General features: G+C 47.3%; 2 protein-coding genes across 2 annotated transcripts in view; both read right to left on the reverse strand.

Annotated features, from left to right (window-relative positions):
* MUC16 (mucin 16, cell surface associated) overlaps window positions 1-5006 on the reverse strand; it is a 51096-nt gene extending 46090 nt beyond the window's left edge. Inside the window, exons 1-12 of the mRNA XM_083421315.1 lie at window positions 4908-5006; window positions 4626-4798; window positions 3830-3856; window positions 3192-3346; window positions 3033-3100; window positions 2751-2923; window positions 2356-2382; window positions 1720-1874; window positions 1561-1628; window positions 1279-1451; window positions 731-757; window positions 68-222 (exon numbers count right to left, since the gene is read on the reverse strand). Coding sequence (XP_083277441.1) covers window positions 68-222; window positions 731-757; window positions 1279-1451; window positions 1561-1628; window positions 1720-1874; window positions 2356-2382; window positions 2751-2923; window positions 3033-3100; window positions 3192-3346; window positions 3830-3856; window positions 4626-4770 — 1173 coding nt within the window. The 5' untranslated portion in view covers window positions 4771-4798; window positions 4908-5006. The remainder of the gene's footprint in view (window positions 1-67; window positions 223-730; window positions 758-1278; window positions 1452-1560; window positions 1629-1719; window positions 1875-2355; window positions 2383-2750; window positions 2924-3032; window positions 3101-3191; window positions 3347-3829; window positions 3857-4625; window positions 4799-4907) is intronic.
* A 1333-nt stretch (window positions 5007-6339) lies between these two features.
* LOC310668265 (mucin-16-like) lies at window positions 6340-17801 on the reverse strand (the record flags this gene model as incomplete). The annotated part of the gene is made up of 19 exons (XM_083421288.1): window positions 17437-17801; window positions 14308-14424; window positions 13235-13363; window positions 11710-11864; window positions 11545-11612; window positions 11243-11415; window positions 10785-10811; window positions 10088-10242; window positions 9929-9996; window positions 9624-9796; window positions 9145-9171; window positions 8484-8638; window positions 8325-8392; window positions 8020-8192; window positions 7629-7655; window positions 6958-7112; window positions 6799-6866; window positions 6494-6666; window positions 6340-6368 (listed from the first exon to the last, which is right to left on the reverse strand). Exons 1-19 carry the CDS (start codon window positions 17744-17746, stop codon window positions 6340-6342), a joined length of 2250 nt encoding a protein of 749 aa, XP_083277414.1. The 5' UTR covers window positions 17747-17801.
* Window positions 17802-25268: the final 7467 nt, after the last annotated feature.

A 25268-nucleotide genomic window follows, 5' to 3' on the forward strand; every position in this document is an offset into this window, starting at 1 on the left:
TCAAAACAAGAGCCTAGTCTACCCCGCCTCACAAGCCATTCTCACAAGCAGTTGGAATCAGACTTACCACTGCGATAAGTGCTCTTTCCGTTGTGTTGAACACTGTAGAATTGGGTTGTCCCATCTCTTCCCTGTACTTGAGGTTGGTGACAGTGAAATTGACGGTGAATTGTTCAACCGATGGAATTGGGGTTGTTGTTTGGGCAGGTGTGGGCAGAGTGGCTGGAACAGACATAGGTATATCATAAATTTCCATTCCACACTTCCCAAAGGGGCAGCAGAAAAGTTAAAACAAGGAAAAATCAAATGAAAGAATTCCCAGAATACAATAATTAAAATGCAACACATCAAACTCCCAGGTCTCACACAACATATGTTTCCTCGTTAAGAGACTGAAATACTTTTAATTTCAACTAGAAGTGAATGGAATGGTGTGACTGAGAATTGAGAATAGAAAACCAAACAAAGCAATATTCAGAATGCAAGAATCAAAATGAAGGCCATGAAACTTCTTTTCTCAAATTATATATCCCCTTCTTAACAGATTCAAATATTTTCAATGTCAACCAGAAGTCAATCCCATGGTGAGACTGAAAAATCTAACAAATGAATCACTTGAATCATAGAAGCTTCATTTTGGTACTCTTCTATCCATGCATTGTGGACATCAGCTACTCTGATTGTCAGAGGGGGGCTTGCTGTGTTAGAATTTCAATGTGGTTCTACTTACTTGTTTTAGGAGGGTCTTCATGATAACCTACAGAAAAGTAAGAGACAGTCATTTGAGAAGCTCTCAATATATTGATGTTTAAAATAAGGAGGGTTTTTTTCTGGGGCAGGAGAATTGCTCCGTCCTCCTATATTCAGAAGATGCACTACACAGAGGCAGGGCCTCCTGGGCTGAGGACAAAACCTCCATAACGTCATCCCTGCACCCAGATTTCCACAGCAACTCAAGCAGCACAAAATCACATGAAAATACCCCGGCATTCAGTTCACAAGCATGGGTCCGAATATCTCTGCAAGCATTGACTCAGATGAAGGCTGGGCTTGGGGGTACTGCACAACACACACACTCACTCAGTCACTCACTCACTCTCATACACACGGGGAATCTATGCACTTCAAGGGCTCCACAACTTGTTTACCATTGACGTGGAGGCTGTACAACACACACAACACACACACAACTGCACAACACACACACAACTGTACAACTGCACAACACACACACACATGGACAAGCTATGCACATCAAGAGTTCCACAACTTGTTTACCATTGACGTAGAGGCTGTATCTTTCCACCTCATAGGGCCCCATCTTGCTGAGGTTGTCCGTCTGGTTGACAATCTCGTGGTACACCTTCACTCGGTCAAAGGCGGGGCTGGTGGAGTCATTGCGGTAAGTGCAGACGGCGTCCATTCCAGTTTCATCCCCGTTCTTCACTGGTCTGGGAGGACAGAGAGAGAGGGAGATCATTCAGGATGCAGAATGGTCCACAAGGGAAGGAACGATGGACTCCCACTTGCAAGGTGTGTTCCCATTGGAGGAAGACTTACCTGAGTTGAGTCACTCTGCACCCCAGATACGCAGGGCCAATGCTGCTGTTGCTGAGGAATCTGCCAAGCTGAGAGAGGAATGAGACACGACGTCAAAACAAGAGCCTGGTCTACCCCTCCCCACAAGCCGTTCTCACAAGCAGTTGGAATCAGACTTACCACTGCGATAAGTGCTCTTTCCGTTGTGTTGAACACTGTAGAATTGGGTTGTCCCATCTCTTCCCTGTACTTGAGGTTGGTGACGGTGAAATTGACGGTGAATTGTTCAACCGATGGAATTGGGGTTGTTGTTTGGGCAGGTGTGGGCAGAGTGGCTGGAACAGACATAGGTATATCATAAATTTCCATTCTACCCTTCCCAATGGGGAAGCAGAATAGTTAAAACAAAAACAAAAAATCATATGAAACAGTTCCCAGAATAAAATAATTAAAATGCAAGACATCAGACTCCCAGGTCTTACACAACATATGTTTCCTCGTTAAGAGATTGAAATACTTTGAATTTCAACTAGAAGTGGATGGAAGGGTGTGACTGAGAATTGAGAATAGAAAACCAAATAAAGCAATATTCAGAATGCAAGAATCAAAATGAAGGCCATGAAACTTCTTTTCTCAAATTATATATCCCCTTCTTAACAGATTCAAATATTTTCAATGTCAACCAGAAGTCAATCACATGGTGAGACTGAAAAATCTAACAAATGAATCACTTCCACTCTTGCATAGTCAACATCAGCTACTCGGATCGTCAGAGGGGGGCTTGCTGTGTTAGAATTTCAATGTGGTTCTACTTACTTGTTTTAGGAGGGTCTTCATGATAACCTACAGAAAAGGAAGAGATGGTCATTTGAGAAGCTCTCAATATATTGATGTTTAAAATAAGGAGGGTTTTTTTCTGGGCCAGGAGAATTGTTACGTCCTCCTGTATGCGGAAGATGCATTACACAGAGGCAGGGCCTCCTGGGCTAAGGACAAAAACCTCCATAGCGTCATCCCTGCACCCAGATTTCCACAGCAACTCAAGCAGCACAAAATCACATGAAAATACTCCGGCATTCAGTTCACAAGCACGGGTCCAAATATCTCTGCAAACATTGGCTCAGGTGAAGGCTGGGCTTGGGGGTACTGCACAACACACACACACACATACGGACAAGCTATGCACATCAAGAGTTCCACAACTCGTTTACCATTGACGTAGAGGCTGTATCTTTCCACCTCATAGGGCCCCATCTTGCTGAAGTTGTCCGTCTGGTTGACGATCTCGTGGTACACCTTCACTCGGTCAAAGGCGGGGCTGGTGGAGTCATTGCGGTAAGTGCAGACGGCGTCCATTCCAGTTTCATCCCCGTTCTTCACTGGTCTGGGAGGACAAAGAGAGAGGGAGATCATTCAGGATGCAGAATGGGCCACAAGGGAAGAAACGATGGAGTCCCACTTGCAAGGTGTGTTCCCATTGGAGGAAGACTTACCTGAGCTGAGTCACTCTGCACCCCAGATACGCAGGGCCAATGCTGCTGTTGCTGAGGAATCTGCCAAGCTGAGAGAGGAATGAGACATGATGTCAAAACAAGAGCCTGGTCTACCCCTCCTCACAAGCCGTTCTCACAAGCAGTTGGAATCAGACTTACCACTGCGATAAGTGCTCTTTCCGTTGTGTTGAACACTGTAGAATTGGGTTGTCCCATCTCTTCCCTGTACTTGAGGTTGGTGACGGTGAAATTGACGGTGAATTGTTCAACCGCAGGAATTGGGGTTGTTGTTTGGGCAGGTGTGGGCAGAGTGGCTGGAACAGACATAGGTATATCATAAATTTCCATTCCACCCTTCCCAATGGGGAAGCAGAATAGTTAAAACAAACAAACAAAAAATCATATGAAACAATTCCCAGAATACAATAATTAAAATGCAAGACATCAAACTCCCAGGTCTCACACAACGTATGTTTCCTCGTTAAGAGATTGAAATACTTTGAATTTCGACTAGAAGTGGATGGAATGGTGTGACTGAGAATTGAGAATAGAAAACCAAATAAAGCAATATTCAGAATGCAAGAATCAAAATGAAGGCCATGAAACTTCTTTTCTCAAATTATATATCCCCTTCTTAACAGATTCAAATATTTTCAATGTCAAGCAGAAGTCAATCACATGGTGAGACTGAAAAATCTAACAAATGAATCACTTTCACTCATGCATTGTCAACATCAGCTACTCGGATCGTCAGAGGGGGGCTTGCTGTGTTAGAATTTCAATGTGGTTCTACTTACTTGTTTTAGGAGGGTCTTCATGATAACCTACAGAAAAGTAAGAGACAGTCATTTGAGAAGCTCTCAATATATTGATGTTTAAAATAAGGAGGGTTTTTTTCTGGGGCAGGAGAATTGTTATAATGAATGTTAGAATGATGCTGGATTGAAGTTAAGTGGGATTTTTTAGCAGCAATGTTAAGGAATATGTAAAAATGGATTGCTAACAGGTGATAATTTAAAGCTATAATATGTTAAGATAAAAGATTAAGATAAAACTAAAGAGGGAAAGGATTTTCTGAATTAACCAATTGAACTGGAATGCAAGAAAGGGAGGTGTGAGGAGCTCAGGGAAACAAGTAAATGAAAGATATGATATGGAAAGATTGGTTTGCTTTTAACTGTTTCTATTTTGTATCTTCTTTCTCTTTTTACTCCTTTTAATTTTTTATTTATTTTTCTTCTTTTTTCTAATTTTTGTAATATATTGAAAACTTTAATAAATATCTTTTAAAAAAAAAAAAAAGAGAGAGAATTGTTATGTCATCCTGTATTCAGAAGATGCACTACACAGAGGCAGGGCCTCCTGGGCTGAGGACAAAACCTCCATAACGTCATCCCTGCACCCAGATTTCCACAGCAACTCAAGCAGCACAAAATCACATGAAAATACCCCGGCATTCAGTTCACAAGCACGGGTCTGAATATCTCTGCAAACATTGACTCAGATGAAGGCTGGGCTTGGGGGTACTGCACAACACACACACACACACATACGGACAAGCTATGCACATCAAGAGTTCCACAACTTGTTTACCATTGACGTAGAGGCTGTATCTTTCCACCTCATAGGGCCCCATCTTGCTGAAGTTGTCCGTCTGGTTGACGATCTCGTGGTACACCTTCACTCGGTCAAAGGCGGGGCTGGTGGAGTCATTGCGGTAAGTGCAGACGGCGTCCATTCCAGTTTCATCCCCGTTCTTCACTGGTCTGGGAGGACAACGAGAGAGGGAGATCATTCAGGATGCAGAATGGTCCACAAGGGAAGAAACCATGGAGTCCCACTTGCAAGGTGTGTTCCCATTGGAGGATGACTTACCTGAGCTGAGTCACTCTGCACCCCAGATACGCAGGGCCAATGCTGCTGTTGCTGAGGAATCTGCCAAGCTGAGAGAGGAATGAGACACCATGTCAAAACAAGAGCCTGGTCTACCCCTCCTCACAAGCCGTTCTCACAAGCAGTTGGAATCAGACTTACCACTGCGATAAGTGCTCTTTCTGTTGTGTTGAACACTGTAGAATTGGGTTGTCCCATCTCTTCCCTGTACTTGAGGTTGGTGATGGTGAAATTGACGGTGAATTGTTCAACCGCTGGAATTGGGGTTGTTGTTTGGGCAGGTGTGGGCAGAGTGGCTGGAACAGACGTAGGTATATCATAAATTTCCATTCCACCCTTCCCAATGGGGAAGCAGAATAGTTAAAACAAAACAAATAAAAATCATTTGAAACAATTCCCAGAATACAATAATTAAAATGCAAGACATCAAACTCCCAGGTCTCACACAATATATGTTTCCTCCTGCAGAGATTGAAATACTAGAAGTTGATGGAATTGTGTGATTGAGAATTGAGACTAGAAAACCAAATAAAGCAATATTCAGAATGCAAGAATCAAAATGAAGGCCATGAAACTTCTTTTCTCAAATTATATATCCCCTTCTTAACAGATTCAAATATTTTCAATGTCAACCAGAAGTCAATCACATGGTGAGACTGAAAAATCTAACAAATGAATCACTTTCACTCATGCATTGTCAACATCAGCTACTCGGATTGTCAGAGGGGGGCTTGCTGTGTTAGAATTTCAATGTGGTTCTACTTACTTGTTTTAGGAGGGTCTTCATGATAACCTACAGAAAAGTAAGAGACAGTCATTTGAGAAGCTCTCAATATATTGATGTTTAAAATAAGGAGGGTTTTTTTCTGGGGCAGGAGAATTGTTATAATGAATGTTAGTATGATGCTGGATTGAAGTTAAGTGGGATTTTTTAGCAGCAATGTTAAGGAATATGTAAAAATGGATTGCTAACAGGTGATAATTTAAAGCTATAATATGTTAAGATAAAAGATTAAGATAAAACTAAAGAGGGAAAGGATTTTCTGAATTAACCAATTGAACTGGAATGCAAGAAAGGGAGGTGTGAGGAGCTCAGGGAAACAAGTAAATGAAAGATATGATATGGAAAGATTGATTTGCTTTTAACTGTTTTGTATCTTCTTTCTCTTTTTACTCCTTTTAATTTTTTATTTATTTTTCTTCTTTTTTCTAATTTTTGTAATATATTGAAAACTTTAATAAATATCTTTAAAAAAAAAAAAGAGAATTGTTACGTCCTCCTGTATTCAGAAAATGCACTACAAAGAGGCAGGGCCTCCTGGGCTGAGGACAAAAACCTCCATAACGTCATCCCTGCACCCAGATTTCCACAGCAACTCAAGCAGCACAAAATCACATGAAAATGCCCCGGCATTCAGTTCACAAGCACGGGTCCGAATATCTCTGCAAACATTGACTCAGATGAAGGCTGGGCTTGGGGGTACTGCACAACACACACACACACACACACACAGACACACACATATACGGACAAGCTATGCAGATCAAGAGTTCCACAACTTGTTTACCATTGATGTAGAGGCTGTATCTTTCCACCTCATAGGGCCCCATCTTGCTGAAGTTGTCCGTCTGGTTGACGATCTCGTGGTACACCTTCACTCGGTCAAAGGCGGGGCTGCTGGAGTCATTGCGGTAAGTGCAGACGGCGTCCATTCCAGTTTCATCCCCATTCTTCACTGGTCTGGGAGGACAAAGAGAGAGGGAGATCATTCAGGATGCAGAATGGTCCACAAGGGAAGAAACCATGGAGTCCCACTTGCCAAAGTGTGCTATGAGCAGCAAAGATATGTTCTCTCTTTGGAGGAAGACTTACCTGAGTTGAGTCACTCCGCACCCCAGATACGCAGGGCCAATGCTGCTGTTGCTGAGGAATCTGCCAAGCTGAGAGAGGAATGAGACACGACGTCAAAACAAGAGCCTGGTCTACCCCTCCTCACAAGCCGTTCTCACAAGCAGTTGGAATCAGACTTACCACTGCGATAAGTGCTCTTTCCGTTGTGTTGAACACTGTAGAATTGGGTTCTCCCATCTCTTCCCTGTACTTGAGGTTGGTGACAGTGAAATTGACGGTGAATTGTTCAACCGATGGTATTGGGGTTGTTGTTTGGGCAGGTGTGGGCAGAGTGGCTGGAACAGACATAGGTATATCATAAATTTCCATTCCACCCTTCCCAATGGGGAAGCAGAATATTTAAAAAAAATCAAAAACAAAAATTCATATGAAACAATTCCCAGAATACAATAATTAAAATGCAAGACATCAAACTCCCAGGTCTCACACAACATATGTTTCCTCGTTAAGAGATTGAAATACTTTTAATTTCAACTAGAAGTGGATGGAAGGGTGTGACTGAGAATTGAGAATAGAAAACCAAATAAAGCAATATTCAGAATGCAAGAATCAAAATGAAGGCCATGAAACTTCTTTTCTCAAATTATATATCCCCTTCTTAACAGATTGAAATATTTTCAATGTCAACCAGAAGTCAATCACATGGTGAGACTGAAAAATCTAAGAAATGAATCACTTGAATCAAAGAAGCTTCATTTTGGTACTCTTCCACTCATGCATTCTCTACATCAGCTACTCTGATTGTCAGAGGGGGGCTTGCTGTGTTAGAATTTCAATGTGGTTCTACTTACTTGTTTTAGGAGGGTCTTCATGATAACCTACAGAAAAGTAAGAGACAGTCATTTGAGAAGCTCTCAATATAATGATTTTTAAAATAAGGAGGGTTTCTTTCTGGGGCAGGAGAATTGTTACGTCCTCCTTTATTCGGAAGATGCACTACACAGAGGCATGGCCTCCTGGGCAGAGGACAAAAACCTCCACAACGTCATCCCTGCACCCAGATTTCCACAGCAACTCAAGCAGCACAAAATCACATGAAAATACCCCGGCATTCAGTTCACAAGCACGGGTCCGAATATCTCTGCAAACATTGACTCAGATGAAGGCTGGGCTTGGGGGTACTGCACAACACACACACATACAGACAAGCTATGCACATCAAGAGTTCCACAACTTGCTTACCATTGACGTAGAGGCTGTATCTTTCCACCTCATAGGGCCCCATCTTGCTGAAGTTGTCCGTCTGGTTGACGATCTCGTGGTACACCTTCACTCGGTCAAAGGCGGGGCTGGTGGAGTCATTGCGGTAAGTGCAGACCGCGTCCATTCCAGTTTCATCCCCGTTCTTCACTGGTCTGGGAGGACAAAGAGAGAGGGAGATCATTCAGGATGCAGAATGGTCCACAAGGGAAGAAACCATGGAGTCCCACTTGCCAAAGTGTGGTATGAGCAGCAAAGAAATGTTCTCTCTTTGGAGGAAGACTTACCTGAGCTGAGTCACTCTGCACCCCAGATACGCAGGGCCAATGCTGCTGTTGCTGAGGAACCTGCCAAGCTGAGAGAGGAATGAGACACGATGTCAAAACAAGAGCCTGGTCTACCCCTCCTCACAAGCCGTTCTCACAAGCAGTTGGAATCAAACTTACCACTGCGATAAGTGCTCTTTCCGTTGTGTTGAACACTGTAGAATTGGGTTGTCCCATCTCTTCCCTGTACTTGAGGTTGGTGACGGTGAAATTGATGGTGAATTGTTCAACCGATGGAATTGGGGTTGTTGTTTGGGCAGGTGTGGGCAGAGTAGCTGGAACAGACATAGGTATATCATAAATTTCCATTCCACCCTTCCCAATGGGGAAGCAGAATAGTTTAAAAAAAAAAATCATATGAAAGAATTCCCACAATACAATAATTAAAATGCAAGACATCAGACTCCCAGGTCTCACACAACATATGTTTCCTCGTTAAGAGATTGAAATACTTTGAATTTCAACTAGAAGTTGATGGAAGGGTGTGATTGAGAATTGAGAAGAGAAAACCAAATAAAGCAATATTCAGAATGCAAGAATCAAAATGAAGGCCATGAAACTTCTTTTCTCAAATTATATATCCCCTTCTTAACAGATTCAAATATTTTCAATGTCAACCAGAAGTCAATCCCATGGTGAGACTGAAAAATCTAACAAATGAATCACTTGAATCAAAGAAGCTTCATTTTGGTACTCTTCCACTCATGAATTGTCAACATCAGCTACTCTGATTGTCAGAGGGGGGCTTGCTGTGTTAGAATTTCAATGTGGTTCTACTTACTTGTTTCAGGAGGGGTTTCATGATAACCTATAGAAATGGAAGAGACAGTCATTTGAGAAGCTCTCAATATATTGATGTTTAAAATAAGAGGGGTTTTTTCTGGGGCAGGAGAATTGTTACGTCCTCCTATGTTCAGAAGATGCACTATGCAGAGGGAGTGAGAAGCAACTCACACATATTATAACACAATCATGACAATCACCTCAATTAGCTTTGGACACTCTCATGACATGGGGAGGCCTCCTGGGCAGAGGACAAAAACCTCCACAACGTCATCCCTGCACCCAGATTTCCACAGCAACTCAAGCAGCACAAAATCACATGAAAACACCCCGGCATTCAGTTCACAAGAACGGGTCCGAATATCTCTGCAAACATTGACTCAGATGAAGGCTGGGCTTGGGGGTATTGCGCAACACACACATACACACACACATACGGACAAGCTATGCACATCAAGAGTTCCACAACTTGCTTACCATTGACGTAGAGGCTGTATCTTTCCACCTCATAGGGCCCCATCTTGCTGAAGTTGTCTGTCTGGTTGACGATCTCGTGGTACACCTTCACTCGGTCAAAGGCGGGGCTGGTGGAGTCGTTGCGGTAAGTGCAGACGGCGTCCATTCCAGTTTCATCCCCGTTCTTCACTGGTCTGGGAGGACAAAGAGAGAGGGAGATCATTCAGGATGCAGAATGGTCCACAAGGGAAGAAACCATGGAGTCCCACTTGCCAAAGTGTGGTATGAGCAGCAAAGAAATGTTCTCTCTTTGGAGGAAGACTTACCTGAGCTGAGTCACTCTGCACCCCAGATACGCAGGGCCAATGCTGCTGTTGCTGAGGAATCTGCCAAGCTGAGAGAGGAATGAGACACGACGTCAAAACAAGAGCCTGGTCTACCCCTCCTCACAAGCCGTTCTCACAAGCAGTTGGAATCAGACTTACCACTGCGATAAGTGCTCTTTCCGTTGTGTTGAACACTGTAGAATTGGGTTGTCCCATCTCTTCCCTGTACTTGAGGTTGGTGACGGTGAAATTGACGGTGAATTGTTCAACCGCTGGAATTGGGGTTGTTGTTTGGGCAGGTGTGGGCAGAGTGGCTGGAACAGACATAGGTATATCATAAATTTCCATTCCACACTTCCCAAAGGGGCAGCAGAAAAGTTAAAACAAGGAAAAATCAAATGAAATAATACCCAGAATACAATAATTAAAATGCAAGACATCAAACTCCCAGGTCTCACACAACATATGTTTCCTCGTTAAGAGATTGAAATACTTTTAATTTCAACTAGAAGTGGATGGAATGGTGTGACTGAGAATTGAGAATAGAAAACCAAATAAAGCAATATCCAGAATGCAAGAATTAAGACAAAGGCCATGAAACTTCATATTCTCAAACTATATAGCCCCTTCTTAACAGATTGAAATATTTTGAATGTCAACCAGAAGTCGATCATATGGTGAGATTTGAAAATCTAATCAAACAAACAAACAAACATTTAAACCAAAGAGTGCATATGTTGCTAGCCTTCCCCTGGTGCATTTTCCACATCACCCCCCCCCCCAATCCCATCACTCTTTTCCCTGTGTTTGTCAGATTGGGGTGTTGTTTTCAGAATTTAAATTTGGTTCCACTTACTCGTTTCAGGAGGGGTTTCATGATAACCTATAGAAATGGAAGAGACGTTAATTCAGGAAATTGCATAATGTAATGCCACAAACAGGCTTTTCAAATATAATAGTAACGGGTTGGGATTCCTCACTATTTTGGACAGCGCACTGTCTGTACACAGGAATGAACGTCCTTCACCTCTATGAGAAAATCATCTCACTGCCACGGGAGCCTCAGACCCTCACACAACATCTGGTGAAAACCTCCATAGTCATATCATGATTAGCCCTGTTCTATCCAACAAAAACACAATATCATATTCATCCAAGTCCGCAGCATTCGGTCCTAGAAATTTGGCCTCTGGAGAAGGCTGGGCTGGAGAAACTCCTGTGTTGCTTTTATTAACCTTCATGGACACACACAAACACATCAACACATATCCAGATATTTTATGCACATCCAAAGCTTAAAAACCACTCCGCTACCGTTGACGTAGAGGCTGTATCTTTCCAGATAGTATTGCCCCATCTCGGTGAAACTGCTGGTCTGGTTGACGATCTCGTGGTACACCTTCACTCGGTCAAAGGCGGGCGTGGTGGAGTCGTTGCGGTAAGTGCAGACGGCGTCCATTCCGGTTTCATCCCCGTCTCTCACCGGTCTGGGAGGAGAGGGAAATCAGGATTCAGGATTGACCACAGATATGGACAAGGGAGGACAGAAGACGCCAACCTTGTTTGCCTGGGTTGCCAGCAGAGCAGATATGTTCCCACCTTTGGGGAAGGCTTACCTGAGTTGAGTCACTCTGCACCTCAGATATGCCGGGCCAATGCTGCTGTTGAGGAGAATTCCATCAAGCTGAGGAAGGAAAGAGACATTGAGCATCTTCCACCCTACAGAAAGTGTACAAATTTATCTACACATCCCTTCATAACTGCCATGGAGTCAGGCTTACCAGGCGAATGAGATCACTCTCTGTTGCATTGAATATTTTGGAATTGTGAGTTCCCATCTCTTCCCTGTACTTGAGGTTGGTGATGGTGAAATTGAGGGTGAATTGTTCAACCGCTGGAATTGGGGTTGTTGTTTGGGCAGGCGTTGGCAGAGTGGCTGGAACAGAGGGGGGAATAAATGAACGTGTGTATTCGGTAAATTTCTACCCCATTCTTTCTTAGCAAAGGGCACCCAGGATGGTTAAAAGGGGGAAATGAATTAAAGCAATACCCAGAATACAATATTTGAAATGAATGTCATAAGTTTGCCCGCCTTCAAAAGTGGCGTGGCCAGGGGGCTCCAGTGATCTGTTGGCTGGCTGGGGCAGGATCTCCCAACTGCCGGCCAATTGGCCAATGCCGGCAGGTTTCAGGTGGGAGTTCCCCAGAGGCAGGCCCTGTGGAACCCCTTCCCATCAAATGCCAAGGAGATAAATAACTATACAATATCCGCCCTCCCTTCCCCACAGGTGGGCGGGGTTTGCGGCACCGAGTGAGGCTCACCTGGGCGGGTGCCACCCACCTGCTTGTGCTGGCCTTTGACCCACCCTCGGCCAGGGAGGACAATGGACGGCCGGCCGGGGGTGGGCCTAAGGCCAAAAGAAAAGAGGCTGACTCCTGGGCTCAAGCCTCTTTTGCCGTTCTCTCTCCCAGGATCAGGATCAAGATCAGGAGCATGTTCAGGCGGCCGGATTGAGGTAAGTAACCGGTCTTCTTTACTTTTTTGGAGCTTTTCCCTGGCAGCAGTGTGGGGGGGAGCTTGCTCCTCCACCGGCAGATGCTTGCCCAGGGTGCTGCCAGCCCAAGTGGGCAGCATGGCCCCGAGTAGGCCACTAGGTTGGTCTACTAGCCTACCTAGCTTGCATTTGCGGTGGGGGAGGGGGCATCGGGAGGGTGGCGTGGGCCCGACTAGGGCGCAGAACGCCAGTGTGGTGTAGTGGTTAAGAGCAGTAGTCTCATAATCTGGTGAACCAGGTTCGATTCCCCACTCCTCCACATGCAGCTGCTGGGTGACCATGGGCCAGTCACACTTCTCTGAAGTCTCTCAGCCCCACTCACCTCACAGAGTGTTTGTTGTGGGGGAGGAAGGGAAAGGAGAATGTCAGCCGCTTGGAGACCCCTTAGCATAGTGATAAAGCGGGGTATCAAATCCAAACTCTTCTTCTTCTTTTCAGTAGCGGGGGGGCGGCATCGCTCCCTGCCAGCGCCTGACTCCTGACTAGGCCGCAAAAGCGGTCAATCTTTACAATCTTTACAATCTTTAGAAGACAACTAAAGGCAGCCTGGTATTGGGAAGTTTTTAAAATGTTTTTTAATGTTTAATGTTTTTGTATCTGCTGGAAGCCGCCCAGAGTGGCTGGGGAAACCCAGCCAGATGTGTGGGGTCTAAATAATAAAATCATTATTAATATGCTTCCAGCTCCCCCTCCTTTTAAAAATCATTTTTAAATCATTAAAAACAAAACCATCACTGTGAAATTTTCTTACTTGTCAACTGGGATGCCGTGGAGGAAATTACTGGCGGCTGTCTGGGGGTTGTCACTACCGGGGTGATTTTGATGGTTGTGCGGGCTGTTGCGGGTATAAGTGGAGGCAGCGGAGGTTTTGCGGAAGAGCCTATGGAGGAAATAGAGAGCCGGGGGTTACCATGAGAAGATGTGATGGGGAGATGAGATAATCCTTCTCCCTTTGCCTGCCCTTTAAGTCCCCAGAAAGGGTTCATATCAATGAAAGATAACTTATGTGATGCATGCTTAGAGCACTGGTTCTCAAAGGATCATCGCTTCGTCCTGGTGAGTGGGCTTGCATGTTCCCATGACCCTTGTGAGCGAAGCTGTCGGGAATCTTGTACTCCCAGCAGGGTCACCCAAGGCGGTAAGGTCAAAGGGAAGGAGCTAGACAAAGAATGATCCAAGAAGTCCTTAACGGCAGAACCGGCGGAAGATAACAAGGGGCATGTTACAACGGTTGTGACGGCGGACGAAGAAACGACCGGTCGCCGTGATACTCATGCCATCGGAATACAGCCTTACTGATCCCCACACATAAAACAAATTCACACACAGGCTTCTTCAAAAAAGCCACCCCACCACTCAAAAAAAGTCCCATGGTGATTGGCAAATGGTAACAGGAGCAGGACCGTGAAATGTGGACGCCCTAGTCATGAACCAAGACACGGGCGGCGGATACAGATTCAGTCATTCTGACTAAAGGAATGAGGCAGTTGAGCAGCTCGGCAGCTGCATCCATCTCTGAGCCACCCCTGCTCTGGATCCACCCCGAAAAGGGGGAGGGACTAGAAAAGGATGTGTGGAGCAAGAATTGAAAGGAGAGGATGGCAAGTGTGGCAGGAAGATTCAAGGACAATCCAAGAAACATTTCAGTGTAGTAGAGTATCTATCTATCTATCTATCTATCTATCTATCTATCTATCTATCTATTTGCAGAATATGGATAGACATCTTTTCAAAATGAGAGCAAGACCTGCCAGGGACATTGTAGTGAAGGGTGGGTCAGAAAGTGAATTATCCCGAACAGTATCAGCAATAGTTAATACTCACTTGTTGTTCCGACACGGGGCGTAGTTGCTTGTGGCGTTGTGGCATTCTTAACACCTCCCGGTTGCAGGATTGGCTTCTCAGTAGCAGGCTGGATCACAGATTCATTGCGTTTGGTGGCTGGAAGGGGACAGATTTCCATTACTGCCGGCCAGAGATCTTTGTTGACGTGTCCCCCCTCCCACTTTCAGACACAGACTCACAGCTCGGTTTCCATCAGCCAGTGCATCGGTTGCTATGATGCATGCGGCATGCGGGTCAAGAAATGCAACCGAAGCCGAGATATGTGGCAAAGGAGAAGCTAAGATGTTGTGCCAACAACTGACAGTCCCAGTGCCGTGGCGTGGCATGGGGGGGCCCCAGAGGCGATTGCCCAGGGCACAAAATTGTAAGGGGCACAAAATTTCAACGCCTCAATACAGCTACATGCTTCCGTCACTGGGCTTCTCCGTGGGAACCCAGAAGCAACCTCTCCAGACAATGGAACGGCTCCTATTTTCTTATCTCTGCAGCTGCGATCTCCTGGCTGACACTGTTATGCAGATGAATGTGCATGCGTACTCCAACTGTTTGTTTGCCACCCTGCTCCACGCGGCCCTGGGCAACCCACGCTATGCCACTGGCCCCATGGGGCCTCCCGTTCAATGAGCGGAGAAGTCAGACACTTGTATGGTTGATGTCCTGATCCTCAGGCAGGACCAGTGAGAGGAGGTCGGGGGGAACCCCCAACAACAGCGGACTGTCGAAAAGTCTTTACATGGGATAGAAAATACCGTATTTTTTGCTCTATAAGACTCACTTTTTCGCTCCTAAAAAGTAAGGTGAAGTGTGTGTGCGTCTTATGGAGCGAATGCAGGCTGCGCAGCTATACCAGAAGCCAGAACAGCAAGAGGGATTGCTGCTTTCTCTGCACACCGATCCTTCTTGTTGTTCTGGCTTCTGAGATTCAGAACATTTTTTTTCTTGTTTTCCTCCTCCAAAAACTAGGTGCGTCTTGTGGTCTGGTGCGTCTTATAGAGCGAAAAATACGGTAAATGTGTCACCTCCTTCTTATGTTAATAACAAACATTATAATACAGTGGTGCCTCGCAAGACGAAAAGAATCCGTTCCGCGAGTCTTTTCGTCTTGCGGTTTTTTCGTCTTGCGAAGCAAGCCCATTAGCGGATTAGCGCTATTAGCGCTATTGGCAGTTTAAGGGCTATTAACGCCTATTAAATGCTTAAGGGATTAGCGGTTTAGCTGCTAAAATGCTTTTAGCAGCTTAGCGCTTCAGAAAAAGGGGTTTTGGAGCGGAAAAAAAACCTCAAAAATTTTCGTCAATTTTCGTCTTGCAAAGCAAGCCCATAGGGAAATTCGTCTTGCGAAGCGCCTCTGCAAACGGAAAACCCTTTCGTCTTGCGGGTTTTCCGTCTTGCGAGGCATTCGTCTTGCGGGGCACCACTGTATTTGTACCTGTTGAGAATATTCAAATGCAAATGACTCTTTTCTGACAGTGCTGGGGTCACATCAGACTGCTGCGATGCAACACTTGGGGTCTCAGAATCCACTGGGGTTGGCTTCTCTTGGGCCGTCCCCAAGGCCAAGGCCACCTAATCTACTGAGCACCTCCTTGGGATCCAGTTCTGAGAGCGCTACATCCTCATCCCATTCCTCCACCCGCTCTGACCAAACCTTCCAAGATCTCTCCACAGGTCTCAGCACACCAACCCATCCTCCAGGTCTCCCCATCCTCCACTGCTTCCTGTCTGTGTCAGACAGGAAGTGCCTGGGCCAGGTGACCCCATACCTGTTCCTTGCAAAGCATCCTGTATATAAAGGAAGGGATCATCCAGGTTTCCTTTTATGCCGTGTTCCTAGGCTGAGGTTCGCCCTTTGCATGAGAGGGTTAAGACCATAGAGTAAGATGTCCTGACAGGCTTAAAGGTAAAGGTAAAGGGACTCAGGACACGGGTGGCGCTGTGGGTAAAAGCCTCAGCGCCTAGGGCTTGCCGATCGAAAGGTCGGCGGTTCAAATCCCCGCGGAGGGGTGCGCTCCCGCTGTTCAGTCCCAGTGCCTGCCAACCTAGCAGTTCGAAAGCACCCCTGGGTGCAAGTAGATAAATAGGGACCGCTTACTAGCGGGAAGGTAAACGGCGTTTCCGTGTGTGGCTCTGGCTCGCCAGAGCAGCGATGTCACGCTGGCCACGTGACCCGGAAGTGTCTTCGGACAGCGCTGGTCCCCAGCCTCTTTGAGTGAGATGGGCGCACAACCCTAGAGTCTGTCAAGACTGGCCCGTACGGGCAGGGGTACCTTTACCTTTACCTAAAGGGACCCCAGACAGTTAAGTCCAGTGGCGAATGACTCTGGGGTTGCAGCGCTCATCTCGCTTTACTGGCTGAGGGAGCTGGCATTTGTCCACAGTTTTTCCGGGTCATGTGGCCAGCATGACTAAGTCGCTTCTGGCAAAACCAGAGCAGTGCACGGAAATGCCGTTTACCTTCCCGTCAGAGTGGTACCTATTTATCTACTTGCACTGGCGTGCTTTCGAACTGCTAGGTTGGCAGGAGCAGGGACTGAGCAATGGGAGCTCACCCCGTCGCAGGGATTCGAACCGCCAACCTTCTGATCGGCAAGTCCAAGCGGCACAGTGGTTTAAACCACAGCGCCTGAGAAGCTCAACATGTGAGGAGGTCTGAGCTAGTTGCTGCAGCTCAGACCACATTGTTCTTATAAGCCTCTCTTGAGTTACTAAACCAATAATATAGGAAAAAATTACCACTGTAACTAAACTAAGTTTTACTGCTTGTGCAACTTTTTCTGAATTCTGTATGGAAAATGACATGAATTTGACCTTAGGAGAGTTTGCAAGTAAACCACTCTTAACTTTTTAAAAAGTGGAAAGGCTGAGTCCTTTTTTCCTGCCCCAGCAGTTTCCTTGGCAGAAGCCTGCACTTTATCACTAAATTGGCAGAAAACCTGAAATGCCATTTGTTCCAATTCAGCATTAAACAGCATGTTTTTGTCCTGAAAGAGTCAGGGTTGTTGGGTTTTTTTTAACATTCAGATACAGCATTATAAACCACAGACCTGCACCTAGAAAATTTGGGGAAAGATAAGTGTGGATGAGCCCTTAGGAAATAAAGGAACATACCTCTCTCTGTCTCTAAAGTGGTGGCTGTCTCTGATGTGAATCCAGCAGACACTCCACGGGAAGTAGAAAGAGCTATGGACCACGATGCTAACTCAGTAGTACCCGTTGCAGAAGTGGAGGGATGTTCTCCACTAGACGTGACCTCCACAGGCACTATGGGAACAGTGGAGGCAACATGTACAGTTGATGTTACCTCTGTGGTTTCTACTAGAGAAGTGGATAAAGATTTTGCACTCGATGGGAGCTCTGTGGTCTGCAGTGGAGAAGTGCTGGCTTCTGGTGCAGTTGATGTCAGCACTGTAGTCTCCATTGGTGAAGTGGATAGAACCTCGGTACTTGATGGGAGCTCTGTGGTCTGCAGTGGAGAAGTGGTGGCTTCTGGTACAGTTGATGTCAGCACTGAGGTCTTCATTGGTGAAGTGGATAGAACCTCGGTACTTGATGGGAGCTCTGTGGTCTGCAGTGGAGAAGTGGTGGCTTCTGGAACAGTTGATGTCAGCACTGTAGTCTCCTCTGGTGAAGTGGATAGAGCCTCAGTACTGGATGGGAGCTCTGTGGTCTGCAGTGGAGAAGTGGTGGCTTCTGGTACAGTTGATGTCAGCACTGTAGTCTCCATTGGTGAAGTGGATAGAACCTCGGTACTTGATGGGAGCTCTGTGGTCTGCAGTGGAGAAGTGGTGGCTTCTGGTACAGTTGATGTCAGCACTGTAGTCTCCATTGGTGAAGTAGATAGAGCCTCAGAACTGGATGGGAGCTCTGTGGTCTGCAGTGGAGAAGTGGTGGCTTCTGGCACAGTTGATGCCAGCACTGCTTTCTCTTTTGGAGAAGTTGATAGAGCCTCAGTACTGGATGGGAGCTCTGTGGTCTGCAGTGGAGAAGTGCTGAATTCTGGTGCAGTTGATGTCAGCCCGGTAGTCCCCTTTGGAGAAGTGGATAGAGCTTCAGTACTGGATGGGAGCTCTGTGGTCTGCAGTGGAGAAGTGGTGGCTTCTGGTACAGTTGATGTCAGCACTGTAGTCTCCATTGGTGAAGTGGATGGAACCTCGGTACTTGATGGGAGCTCTGTGGTCTGCAGTGGAGAAGTGGTGGCTTCTGGTACAGTTGATGTCAGCACTGTAGTCTCCATTGGTGAAGTAGATGGAGCTTCAGTACTGGATGGGAGCTCTGTGGTCTGCAGTGGAGAAGTGGTGGCTTCTGGTACAGTTGATGTCAGCACTGTAGTCTCTATTGGTGAAGTGGATAGAGCCTCAGGACTGGATGGGAGCCCTGTCGTCTGCAGTGGAGAAGTGGTGGCTTCTGGTACAGTTGACCTCAGCCCGAAAGTCTCCATTGGTGAAGTGGATAGAGCCTCAGGACTGGATGGCAGCTCTGTGGTCTGCAGTGGAGAAGGGGTGGCTTCTGGTACAGTTGATGTCAGCACTGTAGTCTCTATTGGTGAAGTGGATGGCACCTCGGTACTTGATGGGAGCTCTGTGGTCTGCAGTGGAGAAGTGGTGGCTTCTGGTACAGTTGATGTCAGCACTGTAGTCTCCATTGGTGAAGTGGATAGAGCCTCAGTACTGGATGGGAGCTCTGTGGTCTGCAGTGGAGAAGTGGTGGCTTCTGGTACAGTTGATGTCAGCACTGTAGTCTCTATTGGTGAAGTGGATAGAGCCTCAGTACTGGATGGGAGCTCTGTGGTCTGCAGTGGAGAAGTGGTGGCTTCTGGTACAGTTGATGTCAGCACTGTAGTCTCTATTGGTGAAGTGGATAGAGCCTCAGTACTGGAAGGGAGCTCTGTGGTCTGCAGTGGAGAAGTAGTGGCTTCTGGTACAGTTGACGTCAGCACTGTAGTCTCTATTGGTGAAGTGGATAGAGCCTCAGTACTGGATGGGAGCTCTGTGGTCTGCAGTGGAGAAGTGGTGGCTTCTGGTACAGTTGATGTCAGCACTGTAGTCTCTATTGGTGAAGTGGATAGAGCCTCAGTACTGGAAGGGAGCTCTGTGGTCTGCAGTGGAGAAGTGGTGGCTTCTGGTTCAGTTGATGTCAGCACTGTAGTCTCTATTGGTGAAGTGGATAGAGCCTCAGTACTGGATGGGAGCTCTGTGGTCTGCAGTGGAGAAGTGGTGGCTTCTGGTACAGTTGACCTCAGCCCGAAAGTCTCCATTGGTGAAGTGGATAGAGCCTCAGTACTGGATGGCAGCTCTGTGGTCTGCAGTGGAGAAGGGGTGGCTTCTGGTACAGTTGATGTCAGCACTGTAGTCTCTATTGGTGAAGTGGATGGCACCTCGGTACTTGATGGGAGCTCTGTGGTCTGCAGTGGAGAAGTGGTGGCTTCTGGTACAGTTGATGTCAGCACTGTAGTCTCCATTGGTGAAGTGGATAGAGCCTCAGTACTGGATGGGAGAGCTGTGGTCTGCAGTGGAGAAGTAGTGGCTTCTGGTACAGTTGATGTCAGCACTGTAGTCTCTATTGGTGAAGGGGATGGAACCTCGGTACTTGATGGGAGCTCTGTGGTCTGCAGTGGAGAAGTGGTGGCTTCTGGTACAGTTGATGTCAGCACTGTAGTCTCTATTGGTGAAGGGGATGGCACCTCGGTACTTGATGGGAGCTCTGTGGTCTGCAGTGGAGAAGTGGTGGCTTCTGGTACAGTTGATGTCAGCACTGTAGTCTCCATTGGTGAAGTAGATGGAGCTTCAGTACTGGATGGGAGCTCTGTGGTCTGCAGTGGAGAAGTGGTGGCTTCTGGTACAGTTGATGTCAGCACTGTAGTCTCTATTGGTGAAGTGGATAGAGCCTCAGTACTGGATGGGAGCCCTGTCGTCTGCAGTGGAGAAGTGGTGGCTTCTGGTACAGTTGACCTCAGCCCGAAAGTCTCCATTGGTGAAGTGGATAGAGCCTCAGTACTGGATGGCAGCTCTGTGGTCTGCAGTGGAGAAGGGGTGGCTTCTGGTACAGTTGATGTCAGCACTGTAGTCTCTATTGGTGAAGTGGATGGCACCTCGGTACTTGATGGGAGCTCTGTGGTCTGCAGTGGAGAAGTGGTGGCTTCTGGTACAGTTGATGTCAGCACTGTAGTCTCCATTGGTGAAGTGGATAGAGCCTCAGTACTGGATGGGAGAGCTGTGGTCTGCAGTGGAGAAGTAGTGGCTTCTGGTACAGTTGATGTCAGCACTGTAGTCTCTATTGGTGAAGGGGAAGGAACCTCGGTACTTGATGGGAGCTCTGTGGTCTGCAGTGGAGAAGTGGTGGCTTCTGGTACAGTTGATGTCAGCACTGTAGTCTCTATTGGTGAAGGGGATGGCACCTCGGTACTTGATGGGAGCTCTGTGGTCTGCAGTGGAGAAGTGGTGGCTTCTGGTACAGTTGATGTCAGCACTGTAGTCTCTATTGGTGAAGTGGATAGAGCCTCAGTACTGGATGGGAGCTCTGTGGTCTGCAGTGGAGAAGTGGTGGCTTCTGGTACAGTTGATGTCAGCACTGTAGTCTCCATTGGTGAAGTGGATAGAGCCTCGGTACTGGATGGGAGCTCTGTGGTCTGCAGTGGAGAAGTGGTGGCTTCTGGTACAGTTGATGTCAGCACTGTAGTCTCTATTGGTGAAGTGGATAGAGCCTCAGTACTGGATGGGAGCTCTGTGGTCTGCAGTGGAGAAGTGGTGGCTTCTGGTACAGTTGACGTCAGCACTGTAGTCTCTATTGGTGAAGTGGATAGAGCCTCAGTACTGGATGGGAGCTCTGTGGTCTGCAGTGGAGAAGTGGTGGCTTCTGGTACAGTTGACGTCAGCACTGTAGTCTCTATTGGTGAAGTGGATAGAGCCTCAGTACTGGATGGGAGCTCTGTGGTCTGCAGTGGAGAAGTGGTGGCTTCTGGTACAGTTGATGTCAGCACTGTAGTCTCTATTGGTGAAGTGGATAGAGCCTCAGTACTGGAAGGGAGCTCTGTGGTCTGCAGTGGAGAAGTAGTGGCTTCTGGTACAGTTGACGTCAGCACTGTAGTCTCTATTGGTGAAGTGGATAGAGCCTCAGTACTGGATGGGAGCTCTGTGGTCTGCAGTGGAGAAGTGGTGGCTTCTGGTACAGTTGATGTCAGCACTGTAGTCTCTATTGGTGAAGTGGATAGAGCCTCAGTACTGGAAGGGAGCTCTGTGGTCTGCAGTGGAGAAGTGGTGGCTTCTGGTTCAGTTGATGTCAGCACTGTAGTCTCTATTGGTGAAGTGGATAGAGCCTCAGTACTGGATGGGAGCTCTGTGGTCTGCAGTGGAGAAGTGGTGGCTTCTGGTACAGTTGATGTCAGCACTGTAGTCTCTATTGGTGAAGTGGATAGAGACTCGGTACTGGATGGGAGCTCTGTGGTCTGCAGTGGAGAAGGAGTGGCTTCTGGTACAGTTGATGTCAGCACTGTAGTCTCTATTGGTGAAGTGGATAGAGCCTCAGTACTGGATGGGAGCTCTGTGGTCTGCAGTGGAGAAGTGGTGGCTTCTGGTACAGTTGATGTCAGCACTGTAGTCTCCATTGGTGAAGTGGATGGAACCTCGGTACTGGATGGGAGCTCTGTGGTCTGCAGTGGGGAAGTGGTGGCTTCTGGTACAGTTGATGTCAGCACTGTAGTCTCTATAGGTGAAGTGGATGGAACCTCGGTACTTGATGGGAGCTCTGTGGTCTGCAGTGGAGAAGTGGTGGCTTCTGGTACAGTTGATGTCAGCACTGTAGTCTCTATTCGTGAAGTGGATGGAACCTCGGTACTTGATGGGAGCTCTGTGGTCTGCAGTGGAGAAGTGGTGGCTTCTGGTACAGTTGATGTCAGCACTGTAGTCTCTATTGGTGAAGTGGATAGAGCCTCAGTACTGGATGGGAGCTCTGTGGTCTGCAGTGGAGAAGTGGTGGCTTCTGGTACAGTTGATGTCAGCACTGTAGTCTCTATAGGTGAAGTGGATGGAACCTCGGTACTTGATGGGAGCTCTGTGGTCTGCAGTGGGGAAGTGGTGGCTTCTGGTACAGTTGATGTCAGCACTGTAGTCTCCATTGGTGAAGTGGATGGAACCTCGGTACTTGATGGGAGCTCTGTGGTCTGCAGTGGAGAAGTGGTGGCTTCTGGTACAGTTGATGTCAGCACTGTAGTCTCTATTGGTGAAGTGGATAGAGCCTCAGTACTGGATGGGAGCTCTGTGGTCTGCAGTGGAGAAGTGGTGGCTTCTGGTACAGTTGATGTCAGCACTGTAGTCTCCATTGGTGAAGTGGATAGAGCCTCGGTACTGGATGGGAGCTCTGTGGTCTGCAGTGGAGAAGTGGTGGCTTCTGATACAGTTGATGTCAGCACTGTAGTCTCCATTGGTGAAGTGGATAGAGCTAAGGTACTTGATGGGAGCTCTGTGGTCTGCAGTGGAGAAGTGGTGGCTTCTGGTTCAGTTGATGTCAGCACTGTAGTCTCCATTGGTGAAGTGGATAGAGCCTCAGTACTGGATGGGAGCTCTGTGGTCTGCAGTGGAGAAGGAGTGGCTTCTGGTACAGTTGATGTCAGCACTGTAGTCTCCATTGGTGAAGTGGATAGAGCCTCGGTACTGGATGGGAGCTCTGTAGTCTGCAGTGGAGAAGTGGTGGCTTCTGGTACAGTTGATGTCAGCACTGTAGTCTCTATTGGTGAAGTGGATAGAGCCTCAGTACTGGATGGGAGCTCTGTGGTCTGCAGTGGGGAAGTGGTGGCTTCTGGTACAGTTGACCTCAGCCCGAGAGTCTCTATTGGTGAAGTGGATGGAACCTCGGTACTTGATGGGAGCTCTGTGGTCTGCAGTGGAGAAGTGGTGGCTTCTGGTACAGTTGATGTCAGCACTGTAGTCTCCATTGGTGAAGTGGATAGAACCTCGGTACTTGATGGGAGCTCTGTGGTCTGCAGTGGAGAAGTGGTGGCTTCTGGTACAGTTGACCTCAGCCCAAAAGTCTCCATTGGTGAAGTGGATAGAGCCTCAGTACTGGATGGGAGCTCTGTGGTCAACAGTGGAGAAGTGGTGGCTTCTGGTACAGTTGATGTCAGCACTGTAGTCTCCATTGGTGAAGTGGATAGAGCCTCAGTACTGGATGGGAGCTCTGTGGTCAGCAGTGGAGAAGTGGTGGCTTCTGGTACAGTTGATGTCAGCACTGTAGTCTCCATTGGTGAAGTGGATAGAGCTAAGGTACTTGATGGGAGCTCTGTGGTCTGCAGTGGAGAAGTGGTGGCTTCTGGTTCAGTTGATGTCAGCACTGTAGTCTCCATTGGTGAAGTGGATAGAGCCTCAGTACTGGATGGGAGCTCTGTGGTCTGCAGTGGAGAAGGAGTGGCTTCTGGTACAGTTGATGTCAGCACTGTAGTCTCCATTGGTGAAGTGGATAGAGCCTCAGTACTGGATGGGAGCTCTGTGGTCTGCAGTGGAGAAGTAGTGGCTTCTGGTACAGTTGATGTCAGCACTGTAGTCTCTATTGGTGAAGTGGATAGAGCCTCAGTACTGGATGGGAGCTCTGTGGTCTGCAGTGGGGAAGTGGTGGCTTCTGGTACAGTTGACCTCAGCCCGAGAGTCTCTATTGGTGAAGTGGATGGAACCTCGGTACTTGATGGGAGCTCTGTGGTCTGCAGTGGAGAAGTGGTGGCTTCTGGTACAGTTGATGTCAGCACTGTAGTCTCCATTGGTGAAGTGGATAGAACCTCGGTACTTGATGGGAGCTCTGTGGTCTGCAGTGGAGAAGTGGTGGCTTCTGGTACAGTTGACCTCAGCCCAAAAGTCTCCATTGGTGAAGTGGATAGAGCCTCAGTACTGGATGGGAGCTCTGTGGTCAACAGTGGAGAAGTGGTGGCTTCTGGTACAGTTGATGTCAGCACTGTAGTCTCCATTGGTGAAGTGGATAGAGCCTCAGTACTGGATGGGAGCTCTGTGGTCAGCAGTGGAGAAGTGGTGGCTTCTGGTACAGTTGATGTCAGCACTGTAGTCTCCATTGGTGAAGTGGATAGAGCCTCAGTACTGGATGGGAGAGCTGTGGTCTGCAGTGGAGAAGTGGTGGCTTCTGGTACAGTTGATGTCAGCACTGTAGTCTCCATTGGTGAAGTGGATAGAGCCTCAGTACTGGATGGGAGCTCTGTGGTCTGCAGTGGAGAAGTAGTGGCTTCTGGTACAGTTGATGTCAGCACTGTAGTCTCCATTGGTGAAGTGGATAGAACCTCGGTACTTGATGGGAGCTCTGTGGTCTGCAGTGGAGAAGTGGTGGCTTCTGATACAGTTGATGTCAGCACTGTAGTCTCCATTGGTGAAGTGGATAGAGCCTCAGTACTGGATGGGAGCTCTGTGGTCTGCAGTGGAGAAGTAGTGGCTTCTGGTACAGTTGATGTCAGCACTGTAGTCTCCATTGGTGAAGTGGATAGAACCTCGGTACTTGATGGGAGCTCTGTGGTCGGCAGTGGAGAAGTGGTGGCTTCTGGTACAGTTGATGTCAGCACTGTAGTCTCTATTGGTGAAGTGGATGGAACCTCGGTACTTGATGGGAGCTCTGTGGTCTGCAGTGGAGAAGTGGTGGCTTCTGGTACAGTTGATGTCAGCACTGTAGTCTCCATGGGTGAAGTGGATAGAGCCTTAGCATTTGATGGGGGCACTGTAGTCGAGATCACAGACTCTGTGGCTTCTGCAGATGTCATTGTTGGCCCTGTTGTCTTTGTGGTGGTACTGGATTCAGTTTCGGTACTTGATGGGGGCCCCGCAGTGGAGATCACAGAAGTTGTGGCTTCTGCAGATGTCACTGTTGGCCCTGTTGTCTTTGTGGTCGTACTGGATTCAGTTTCGGTACTTGATGGAAACATAGTGGAGATCACAGAAGTTGTGGCTTCTGCAGATGTC

This window comes from Podarcis tiliguerta (genome assembly GCF_965153285.1).
Source record: "Podarcis tiliguerta genome assembly, chromosome: 18".
NCBI classification, from domain to species: Eukaryota; Metazoa; Chordata; class Lepidosauria; order Squamata; family Lacertidae; genus Podarcis; species Podarcis tiliguerta.